This window comes from Felis catus, chromosome C1 (assembly GCF_018350175.1).
Source record: "Felis catus isolate Fca126 chromosome C1, F.catus_Fca126_mat1.0, whole genome shotgun sequence".
Classification (NCBI taxonomy): Eukaryota; Metazoa; Chordata; class Mammalia; order Carnivora; family Felidae; genus Felis; species Felis catus.
The window spans coordinates 164,263,918-164,275,905 of NC_058375.1; the positions used below are offsets into that span (position 1 = coordinate 164,263,918).

The 11,988-nt window shown below is 51.7% G+C and overlaps 2 protein-coding genes across 2 annotated transcripts in view; both read left to right on the forward strand.

Moving 5' to 3' along the window:
- HOXD4 (homeobox D4) overlaps nt 1-2,819 on the forward strand; it is a 27,229-nt gene extending 24,410 nt beyond the window's left edge. Inside the window, exon 4 of the transcript XR_006583329.1 lies at nt 2,729-2,819. The gene's annotated coding sequence lies outside the window, so the exon portion shown is untranslated. The remainder of the gene's footprint in view (nt 1-2,728) is intronic.
- Nucleotides 2,820-7,047: 4,228 nt separating this feature from the next.
- Nucleotides 7,048-11,103, forward strand: HOXD3 (homeobox D3). The gene is made up of 2 exons (XM_023259480.2): nt 7,048-7,632; nt 9,500-11,103. The coding sequence occupies exons 1-2, from the start codon at nt 7,092-7,094 to the stop codon at nt 10,255-10,257; spliced, it is 1,299 nt and encodes a 432-aa protein (XP_023115248.1). The 5' UTR covers nt 7,048-7,091; the 3' UTR covers nt 10,258-11,103.
- The last annotated feature ends 885 nt before the right edge of the window (nt 11,104-11,988 follow it).

The window sequence follows — 11,988 nt, forward strand, 5'->3', positions numbered from 1 at the left end:
GGAGGACACACTAGCTTGCCAGGCTTGGGGGGTGGCTGATGGCATGGTGGGGGGGATGTGGCAGTTTCAGGAGAGGGTCGGTCAAGGGGTTGGGGGCTGGAGGAACTATTTTGGGGGTAAATGTGCAGTTATGAAAATGGGCTGGGAAATGAAATGAATAAAAAGAAACTTTTTTTTACACTGTCACTGCCAAAGTAAGATGGAGCGTCATATTAATTCTGTGTCTTGGGCTGCCTGGCTGGGCATAGGCAGGTTGATTTATATGTATTTAAAATAAACTCTGTGACCAGCCAGCTCCCTGCATTGTTCTGGGAACTAGCTCCATATACACACGCCTTTATCTCTTGCTGTTGGCTTAATATTTTTTTCCTTTAGGGGTTAAAGTGCTTCTCAAGCTTCTCCCCCAAATTCATGAGAACCCCCAAACTACTCAGAAGAGTTTGAGAGGCTCCTCCAGTACATGCTCCCTCAGTAATCTGGGTTTTGACTTCCAGAGTGGCAGAGAAAAAAGGTTTAGGGCTCCTGGGTTCTTCTCCCCAAAGAACCCAGGATGAAAGCTAAATCATTATTTTGGCTCCTGCTTCCCATCCATCCTTTTGTTTACGGGATCCTGTGGCTCCTGGCTGGAGGAGGACAGGACAATTCATCCTGGATTTTTCCGGGGCCAAAGCCCAAGTAAGCGGCTCCATGAGTCCGAGGGAGCGGCTCCAGGCTCATGGGAGCGTCACACAGCCGGGCCAGACTGGGCCTCTGTGGGGAAGGGTCCCAGAAAGCAAGGAGCAGTCCCTTCACCTACGATGGGACAGGCCCCAGCTGGAGAGGGACCGACTTCCAAGAGGACATCGCCATCAAAGGAGAGCAGTAAAGCTGTTTTGTCAATCGCCTGCTCTTGGCTCCATCAGAACTTAAAGTCACTGGACATTTTTCTTCGCCTGCTGCCTTGGAGCAGCGCGCCTGCCAACTTAGTCAGCTGAATCCAATTACCGCGAGCAGCATTTCATTTGGCCCCGTGGAGCACTCACTTATAACTTCCCCGAAAATTTCAATAATCCGCACCAAGGCTCCCTATCCTAAAGACTTTTCCCGGGGATGCTGGTGGGGGCTGGGGTATAGGGCCCGGCCTGCCTCGGACCAGCTCTCCGTTGACGGCTCCCAGATGGGTCTCCCTCCTGCTACCCCAGTTTCTGGCTGTGGAAAGGGTACTTGAGCTGGTGGCCCAGAGCCAGCAGGGTTAAGCCCGTGATTCTGGTCAAGCAGGAGGCTGAAGTTGGGCTTGTGCTGGAGGGTGGGTGGGCTGAGCAGGGAGCTCGAGAGAAGGCAATGGGGACTCTGGGTGGCCTAACGTTGGCCACCTTGGGGTCCTCTTTTCTTTTCCCTTCCCAAGCCTCCTGAGCCTAGAGCACAGGGTGCACCGGGCATCCCAGAATTCCCAGGAGCAAACTTACCCTGATCATCCACGGCTGGAAAAACAAAATCTAGCTACAGGCATCGTGGGATCAGCCCTGGTGGTCTTTCAATTTAGCCCTCTTCTGAGGGGGAAGATCCTACTTTTAAAGAACCCCCTTTTTAAAAAAAAATAATAAAACATAGTCAAGCGGCGAAAGTTGATGTCTGTTCACGTGAACGTATCATATAAAGTAGCTTCCGGCTCGCTGATGAGGTCTGAGTACCTGCGTACATCGCACACCCACTGCACAGCCCTCAAGGCGGGCCTAGCGGCCTGGGCCCCCTGGGCCCAGACCGGCTGGGAAGCTGAAGCCTGGGCTCGATATTAGGAGCCCTACTGGGCTGGGATCTCTCCGAGGCGCTTCCGTTGGGTGTTCATTAAGGGGTGAGTTATTGCTGTCTAAGCCAAAGGTCACTTCAAAGGCTTATGGCTGTGCGCTCTGGTCTTTAGAAGGGACTGGAATGCTTTGTGTGGGGCTTTCTCCTGCCCAGTTTAGTGTTTGCAAACTACTGAGTCGACAAATTGCACAGGGCAGATGCAAGAGGGGGGATTGTGTCTCTCCTTTCACCTGACCTGCATGGGCACCCGCTAAGTGCCCGTAGTGGTGGGCCGCTTGGTCTGTTGGGTGGAAGGGATGTGTGTTTCTTAGATTGTTTGCAGCCTAATCCCGACCCAGGAGTGGGCAGCCCAGGCCAGGATTGTGGTGGGTACCGACTGGAATAAAATAAATTCAGAGGAACCATGCAAGATACAAAGTACAAATCAGGAAATAGCGCCCAGCTCCCTTTCCACTGGGGCTGAGTAGGGCAGCCGCAGCCATTGACTAGGACCCACCCAGGCCCATCTTTTTCAGGTGCCCTATGCTGTAGCCTCCCTCCCACGCCAATTTTGTACAGTCCTTCTCTTTTACTCGTAGGAGGTTTGGGCTCAGCCTGGGAGACTAAGGCACCTGGAGCACTAAGAGCTTGGCTGAAGCAGGGGGAGAGGACAGATTCCCCTTGTGCCTTTGACCCACTTGGCTCACCCGTTGCTTGAGGGTCTGGCACTTCCCTCTGGTCTGAGCTCCTCCTTCCCCCATCCAGCCAAAGATTTTGGTGTTAAAGGCCACTCACTCCCTAGAAGCCAGTCAAGTCTCCCTTTCTGCCAGGGAGAAGGTGCCTGGAATGGCTTCAGGCAACATATACAATAGTCACATTGATTATGACACCCTTAAAGGGGAAAGCCTCTCAACATGTGTGCGTTAGAAGCGGCTGCCACTGAGAGTTTTCCATTTTGTTCCAGATCCGCCTCAACAGAATATCAAAAGGACCCTGAAGAACCTAAAAAGAGTTACAGACAAAATTCGAGAGCTTGCGCGGGCACACACACACACACACACACACACACACTGTGGTGAGTAGTGTGATTTAAAAAAATAATTTCCACTACATTTCCATCTGTCCTGCAACTCAAGGTAGCCATCTCAGGATTCATACATCAAGACATAAAACAAAGGGCGGCTTTGAAGTGGATCACCTCCGTGTGAACTGCTGCCCGTTACATGATAACCGATCATCGGCCTTCAAATTTATGGCGCTTTAATGGGGTGAGCCCAGTGCCTTAAATGGAGGGTGTATTACGTATTGAGTTATCTGGGCTAAATAAGAATGATTTAGAAGGCGCGTCCAGGGCTTCCCATAGGGTAGAGGAGGCTCAGGCTGAGAGATCCAGAGAACTCGGGCAGAGAGCGAGCCCAGCTCTGCAGCAAATATATCCCCACTGAGCAAACCCGAAAAGGAGTGGTTTCGGAATCCCCCAATAGTAAAACCAACAGGGAGTGAAGAATCGTTGCTATGTTCCAGTGAATTAACGGAGGTGCCCAGCACAAGTCTTGTCTGCCAGAAAGAGATGTGTGGGTTTCCGAGGCCCTGGTTTAGGAAAAACAAAAACAAAAACAAGGAGAGGAGCCAACTACAACCTTAGAAACATTTGAGAGCAACAGAAGCAACCGGCACATCATCGCCTCCCCCTTCTCTTTCAACTTGCCCTGACTCTACCGGCCCATAATTTACTGCGACTGCCGCGCTAGTCACAGCCCAGCGACTGCCGCCCCCTCCTTCCCCGAGCCCCTCGGTCTTTCACGGCCCCGGCGGGAGAGCGAGCGCCGGGCCGGCCTCTGAGCATCCAGCGAGCTTCCCGGCTTCCCCAGGCAGCGGCGGGCAGCGGGTCTTCGGCCCCGGCGGAGCTGCGCGCGTCCGGTCCTACGTCTGGCCGTGCAGCGGAGCTGTTCGGAGAGACCGGCGCCGGCCACTTTATATAATCCCCCGGCTCGCGGGGCGCGGGGCCGGGAAAAGTGCGGAGTAGGGAATTCTTTTGCCGCTCTTCCTCCTACGCGGAGCCTGTTTTCCACTTCTGAAAAGTGCCGGGCCTTGGGAAGTGTTTTTCTTTTCATTCCTTACTGAAGCGTTTACTGCCGCCGTGCTTGCAGTCATAAATTTTGTTACAAACCACAATGACAGGTGCATTGATATGCACCGTGAGAGCTCCAGCTGCTTAATAACCCCGTCCCCTGGCCGCTGTGAGCGCCTTTTATTTATTCGGTATCATATTAGGTATTGATCCCGGGCAGAATTAAGTGCAGTGAGCAAGTATCAGGGTTCGGCTGTTTCAGAGGCGCAGCGAGTGTGGCGGTCCAGCGCGGCCCAGGCGGCGGGCGGTGGTCGCTCTGAGGCCGCCTTCCTTCCGTGTGGCTAGGAATCCTTTGGCCCTGCATTCCCAGCCTGCGGTTGGGCCTCCAAGCTGAGTTGGGCAACTTCCCGGGACCGCAAGAAAGGTCGAGTCAGACCCTGTGTAGTGCCCTTACTCTAGAAGGGGCCAGGCTTGGTGCCGGCGGGGTTCTGGGGAGCCTGCCCTGGCCGGTGCCCTGGGGGGTTGAGGGGAGGAGGAATGAGAGAAAAGGGCAGCTGAGGACTTCGAAGACTGCCCCTCCCCCCGACACGGACTAGTCTTCACCCCAAGGCATTTGGGTCCCCGAGCAAAAATGAGCAGAGATACCAAAGGGCCAGGAAAGAAAGCCTTTAAAGGGGGGGGGGGATCGAAAAGATGAGCCACTGAACAGTTGACCATTGTCCAAGTGATTTATGACCCATTCCTGCTTTTTAGGTTCAAGCAGAGTTCACAAGGAGTAGGGATTTCTAGAAAGAAATAAGCTTTTTTATTTTTTTTAAACCAGTTTTGTAACAATATTCTCAGGTTCTGTTTTAGGAGAGGTGGCTTTTTGGGGGCATTATACTGCGGAGGTGGGGGGAGTCTGCAAAGCCCTTCCTGGTGAGGAGAGGGCTACTACCCTTGCTTCTGGGGCAAATAGACATTGGAGTGGTGGATCATCACTGAGTGGGCCTTGAAATCCCTTAAGACAAGGAAAACAGAGGCAGAACAGACGCTGTGGTTATTCATGAAGCTGCCAAATATTTACACTTTTAAGGCCCAGTACACAGCTTTTCCTAAGAATATACCATAGGAAAAATATATATGTAAAGCCATCTGTTTCAAAAACCTGGTCAGTTCCTAAAGAAGCTATTTTAATGTGACTGGTCCACCTATCAAGATAACCTTGGTCAACCTGGGAGGCAAGAGGGAAAGTATTTTTGCTTCCACACTTGTAAATGAAATGACGGAAGCAGCAGTGACTTCTGGTGGGTTGAGTGTCAAATGTGGCCATTCTGATATCCAGAGGGCCCAAGGTTTAAGACTGGAAGTAGGACCCCAGAAGAGTCCAGAAACAGCTAAACCAGTCCTTTGGCTTGGGGGCAAACATATATAAACGTTAGACAGAGGATGAGGCTGTAACTTTCCATTTGATATTCAGGAACTTTAATAGTCAGAATGACATAGAAATTGAATGAAAGAAAGATTAACATCAGCTTTGCTAGGTAGATATCTTAACCACATACATTTCAGAACAATAATAGAAACAATTCCTAAAACATAACATCCTAGTATTCTATTATCCCATTGAAAAGGGTCTGTGTCTTATCAAGATAAATGCCATATTCACTTATTCTTTGTAACAAAATGGGCAACAATACTACCAAACAAAGGCTAATATAAAGGATTTTAAAAATTGGGTTAGGCTGTTTGGTGAAAGTGGAGGGGAAATGAGTGAATGGCAGAGTGGTTTTGGTACCAGTGGTCAAATCCTTCAGGCCACGTAAGTTGTCTAGACAATGTGGTCCATCATGATGACCATGATGGAAGCCCAGGGAGTTTTGAGGAAGGAAAGGTGCCTGAAAGAGGAGATCAAGAATTAAGACCAGGGAGCTGACCTATGAGTTTTCTTTATCAAGCACACAAAAGTGGTTGAATGCTATTAGTTATACTTTAACTCCTTAGGAGCCTTTCACGAGATGGGGGTGGAGTGGTTGACAAGGAAAACTTCCATCAAGAGTCAGAGGACACAAAAGGGAAGAATTTTTCTTAGTGTTTTTTTTTCTTCTTCTTCTAATTCTGGGTCCATTCATCATGCCATGAGAGGTTCTCTCATTGGTTGTAGAGTGGGTGGAGGTGGGGTGCAGTGTATGATCCAGAGCAGAGGTCAATAATAATATCTGTTCACACAATTAGATGCAGGATAAAAATGATAAAGTTGTAACATGAAGCATTCTGCATTGACCCATGCTCCACGCATTTCAAATTCTAAATCTCTTTACCAAGTTTCTAGTGGTATCCACTTAAAAGTAGTGGAGGACAAAGTAAAGAGTCTAGAAAAATGTAGATGAAAGAGAAGAAACATCTTTCTAATCTCAAAATAAGTTTGGGAGTCTTTAAGTGTTCTTGGTTTTTCTCTCCTGGTAGACTTCACAGTGCCGACACACAGAGTTAACTGGGTGGATTCTCATCCCGGCACCAGAAAGTGGACTGTCTGGTCTCCATGAAAGATGCTGTGATTTTGAAACCAGGTGGGGGGGATACTTTTCTTCTTCTCCTCCTTCTCCTCCTTCTCCTCCTCCTTCTCCTTCTCCTTCTCCTTCTCCTTCCTCCTCGTCCTCCTTCTTTTGAGAGTTCTGGCTGTTCTGAACTTTCTTTTTTCATCAACACTGTGGGATGACCCAAAGATTGATTGATAGGTCCATTTATTCACTCATTCAAGAAGCATTTATTACACTTACTACATGTAGGGCACTGGGCTGGGTGTTAGGAATATATAGATGAATAAGACACAAGGAGCTCAAAGTCCAGTGGGAGAATCAGCCATTAAAATGTGTGAGTCCATAAGTGCTTTCCTATGCCATGTCCAAAGCTATTTGACAATCTTGAAGAAAGAAAACATTATCTGGGTGGGGGTGGGGGAAGCCCCTTCTCTTGGATGGAGTTGAGCTAAAGAGTGGGAGTGGTCTTTTCATGTTTATAAGAAATTCCTTCTGACTTTTTCAAAGGTTCAAATAAGTTGAACTTCATAAAATCTCAGCTCCTTCCACTCTGAACTGGGTGGGCAGCAGAGAGCCTGGGCTAGCTAGTCCTTATACATCGACTGCCCTGTCAGTTACAGTCTCTCTGGGGCCTTTCGCTTTTCTTCTCCACAGGTCACCTGGTGCCTGCGGCTACCCCAGCCCTCTCGGGATTCGGCAGACAGTGGAGGTGGTGGTGAAGGAGACAGTGGTGGTCAATGTTATTTGAGCAGGGTCAACAGACCCTGGAACTTCCTGAGTGCACGATGCAGAAGGCTGCTTACTATGAAAACCCAGGACTCTTCGGAGGCTACGGCTACAGCAAAGCCACTGACACTTATGGCTACGGCACTCCCCATCAGCCTTACCCACCCCCTGCCGCTGCCAACTCCCTGGACACTGATTACACGGGCTCCGCCTGTTCCATCCAGAGTTCCGCACCTCTGAGAGCCCCAGCCCACAAAGGAGCTGAACTTAACGGCAGCTGTATGCGTCCTGGCACTGGGAACAGCCAGGGTGGGGGGGGTGGCAGCCAGCCTCCCGGCCTGAACTCAGAGCAGCAGCCACCACAACCCCCTCCTCCTCCACCAACCCTGCCCCCATCCTCGCCCACCAATCCCGGAGGTGGAGCGCCTGCCAAGAAGGCCAAGGGTGGGCCCAATGCTTCTGGCTCTTCAGCCACCATCAGCAAGCAGATCTTCCCCTGGATGAAAGAGTCCCGACAGAACTCCAAGCAGAAGAACGGCTGTGCCGCTGCAGGTAGCTCTCTGAGGGGGCTCATCCTGGGCTAAGTCTCCTCCCCCCCCCCCCCCCCCCCCCGCACTGAGCCCCAGAGGCTAGCTCAGGCTCATCTAGGAATCAAGAGACTGGGGGCTAGAAGCGCAACTTTGGAGGCCACATGTCTAAATTCCTACTCATGCAGAAACGTCCTCTCTTTTTAGTGTCCCTGATTGGACCCATGCCCTTACAGTGACAGGGTGTTCCATTCCGGGCTGTTGGTGCCATTGCTGGACAAGTCCCATAGTTATTAATAGATAGCTCTTCCATATATTGACTTAACATTTGTTTTTCTGGGTGGCTGGTCATAACTTGGCTCCTTCTACCATCCAATAGCTCTTCGAAACTTGTGATTCCCCAAGCCTGGGTTTTTAGGTATCTTACATCACACGAATCCCGTTCCCTTAAATTAATAAGAACTAAAGTCTGTGAAGGGCTATGTTAAGAACCATGGTAAGCGCTTTACAAGCACTATCTAATTTTCCAAAGAACCGTTTGAGGTAGGTATAGCCCCATTTTACAGATAAAGGGTTAGACAGTTGCGCAAGATCACAAAACCACAGAATGGGGCACTCGAATCCAACCGGAGCCTGCAAGACAGCCAGACCCTACTTGGTCCACGCCAGCCCAGTTCTCCCCATCCCAGCAAATCCATAATGGGGAGGGGCATATCTAAAGGGAAGGGGATGTGCTCTAAAACAGGAGCAGCCTTGGATTTCTCTCCCTGAAAAGGGAGACCCCAGAGTTGGGAAGATCTTCTGTGGGTCTATTCAGGGTGGGCAGAAGAAGATGGGCAGGGCCAGGAGCTCTGAGGCCTACTGCCTCTCTCTGTTTAGCCTGCCTGGTCCCTAAAATTTTCTGGCCTCGTGTCGTTTGATGCAGTTTATCTTCAGATAGATGAATATGCTTCCAGGTCCAGGGCCAGTTTGAGGCATGGGATGTAACTACCTTGTTATCAAATCTCTGGTTTGCCTGCAACTCTCTGGGGCTGCTGCTCTTGGGGGAAAGTGCCTTCCAGCCGGTAAGCTCCTTCTCCTGCCCCTCCCTCCCAGCTGCAAGTCCAGGCCCCTCCCTCCCAGGAGAAATCCATTTGTGTAACCAAGGAGGGAGTGGACAAGCTGCGGAGAGGTGGCAGGGGTACTGGAAACCAGTGTTCAGACTGCTGCTCCTAGCACTGCAATACTCAGAATGCACCCAGGCTGGTCTTGGAGCCCCTGAAACTCTGGAGAAGTATTTTTATGGCTTATCACTTCCCTGGGTTTGGGTGCAGCTGAGCTGGGGTGAGGTGCCACGATCTCTACCCTCATTCCATGCTTCCTGGGGTGCCTTGCCCAGGAGCCAGCCCCTAAGCAAGGCAAGCTGGGGCTGCCTTCCTCCCCCAGCCCGGCAGAGGCTGGGAAGAGTATTCAGAGAAGTCTGTTCCTTCTTTAATGGGGGTTGGAAGAGGGGGTAGGCCCTACCAGCTGCTACTAGTTTCTCATTAAACTCCAACACAGCCTTAGCCTTAGGGACAGGATGATGGACTAGGCTGAAGGGGAGGGGGTGGCAGAGTGAATCGGACCTCAGAAGGCAGATGTGTGTGTGTGTGTGTGTGTGTGTGTGTGTGTGTGTGTGGCGGGGGGTGGGGGGGCTGGAGTTCAGGTGCAACTCATAGGTATGGCTGGGGCCTGTGAAGTCCCGATTGGAATCTTACGTCTCAGACGCCCCTCCCTCAATTCCAGCCAGCATTAAGGTGGGAGGAGAGGGGGAGGAAGAGGAGGGATCCAGGGAAGCACCCCGCTTTGGCCCTGGATGTCCTCCCCATCCCCCGCTCCCGCTCAGCGTCCCCTCTGTCTCCCTTCCTGCCCAGGAGAGAGCTGCGAGGATAAGAGCCCGCCGGGCCCAGCGTCCAAGCGGGTGCGCACGGCCTACACGAGTGCGCAGCTGGTGGAGTTGGAGAAGGAATTCCACTTCAACCGCTACTTGTGCCGGCCACGGCGCGTGGAGATGGCCAACCTGCTGAACCTCACCGAGCGCCAGATCAAGATCTGGTTCCAGAACCGGCGCATGAAGTACAAGAAGGACCAGAAGGCCAAGGGCATCCTGCACTCGCCAGCCGGTCAGTCCCCGGAGCGCAGCCCGCCTCTGGGCAGCGCCGCCGGCCACGTGGCCTACTCGGGCCAGCTGCCGCCCGTGCCCGGCCTGGCCTACGACGCGCCCTCGCCGCCCGCCTTCGCCAAATCTCAGCCCAACATGTACGGCCTGGCCGCCTACACGGCGCCGCTCAGCAGCTGCCTGCCACAGCAGAAGCGCTACGCGGCGCCCGAGTTCGAGCCCCACCCCATGGCCAGCAACGGCGGCGGCTTCGCCAGCGCCAACCTGCAGGGCAGCCCGGTGTACGTGGGGGGCAATTTCGTCGACTCCATGGCGCCCGCGTCCGGGCCCGTCTTCAACCTGGGCCACCTCTCGCATCCGTCCTCGGCCAGCGTGGACTACAGCTGCGCCGCGCAGATTCCCGGCAACCACCACCATGGACCGTGCGACCCTCATCCCACCTACACAGATCTTTCGGCCCACCACTCGTCTCAGGGACGCCTGCCCGAGGCCCCCAAACTGACGCATCTGTAGCGGCCGCCACCGGCCCGAACTCGCGGCGCAATTACCTCTCTTGCTTTGGTGGCGGGGGTGGCGGGCGGGGCCCGCGGGGCAGCTCTGTGACCCCCCCCCCCATCCCTCGCTCTGGCCCGGTTGCCGCCTCCTGGGTCTCGGGCCAACAGCGGCCGAGGCGCAGGCGACTGGGCCTCCCCTCCAGGAGCTCCCTTCTTTGGGTGACTCGCCATAAATCAGCCGCAAGGATTGTCCTCTGTAACCCTGACAGTGCCATATACTGCGGACCGAGGGACTCTAATCTGGTAATGGTGTCCCGAAGGTAAGTCTGAGATCCACCGGCGGCGCGCTCTGCAGAGGGACCAGAGCCCGGACAGCCCCGGGCCTGGCCCGCGTCTAGCTTAGTTGCGGAGACCTTAATTTATATGCTCCTTCCCGTCCCGTAAGGATTGCATCGGACTCAACGACCGTATTTATTATTTGAAGCGAGTCATTTCGTTTCCCTGATTATTTATCCTCGTCTTAATGTATTTATGTGTATATTTGTAGAATTCTCCAGCCGAGCTTAGGAACGCGCTCCCAGGCCGCGGGGGCCACGTCTCACCTCTTTAGTCCCCTTGCTCTGAACTAGTTGAGAGAGTAGTTTTGAACAGTTGTAACCGTGGCTGGTGTTTGTAGTTGTAAAGGATTAAGACCGCAAATTGTCCTTCATGGGTATAGAGTCAGGCGGCCCCGTGGCGTGGCACGACACCCGTTACTCATTTCTCAACAGCCGCAGCCCTCACCACTCGACACAGTTTATTGATTTCAAATTGTCTGGTACTATTTGAACAAATATTTAGAATAAAAAAAATTTCTCAGTCGGAAGTGTATCTGTGTTAATCAAGCACACTTGGAAGTAGATCGCTCTGCCTTTTATCTTTTGCACAGTCCCAGCAGAAGGCCCCCCAATAGGCTGACTCTTTGATATATCTATTTTTCATTTATTTGGAATCTGGTATACGAATTGGTTCTGGGGATACTTGATTACATTGCAGCTATTGACATTGGTGGGGGGGTGGAAATCTGAGGATGCAAACCCAGAAATGCCCCGGGGAGGGGGGGGGTGGATAATCTGGGTAGGGCTTTGTGCTGTGCCTGCTATGCTATTTCCACCACCTTCTTTTTAGACATAAATCGACTTTTTAAGGTTGCATTTACACTGGGGAGGCCAGCTCTCACGTTTCTGCGCTAATAAAAAATAAACTTTGAAAGAAAACTGACAATCAAAGAAAAGACACAAGAGAAGTTGTAAGAAGAACTGAGCTCTGAAAAAGCTAAGGTGCACAAAAAGAAACGATCATTTGGAGACACGCACCTAAGCTTTTTCTCTAGGAAATGCTGTCAGGACTTTTTCCTTTATGATGGTTGGTGGTTCATTTCTCAAGTAAACAAACGTTCCCCACGATGTAAAGTAATAAAAGTTTAATTAATGGAACACAACAAGTATAAACACCTTGTTTATTCCGGTTTCTTTGTACAACACGGGCAAAAATGTCTTCAAGGATTTATATCCACTTTGTAAATATTAGCCTGGCTTCGGCTAGGGGTGGACAATGTCCACCCGCTTCTCTAGGAGGAGACACTTGGAAAGCGCCTTCAGATAAGGTTCAAGTCTTTTGTATTTCAGCAAAGTCAGCCCACGCATCTCTATTCGGTTTGACAAATAATACAGCTCCTACTACATCCCCCCTGTGACACGAGGTGAAATTC

Coding starts and splice junctions, on each gene's coding strand:
- HOXD3 (XM_023259480.2), top strand. CDS start 7,092: ATGTTATTTGAGCAGGGTCAACAGACCCTGGAACTTCCTGAGTGCACG. Junction 7,633..9,499: donor GAACGGCTGTGCCGCTGCAG/GTAGCTCTCTGA, acceptor CTTCCTGCCCAG/GAGAGAGCTGCGAGGATAAG.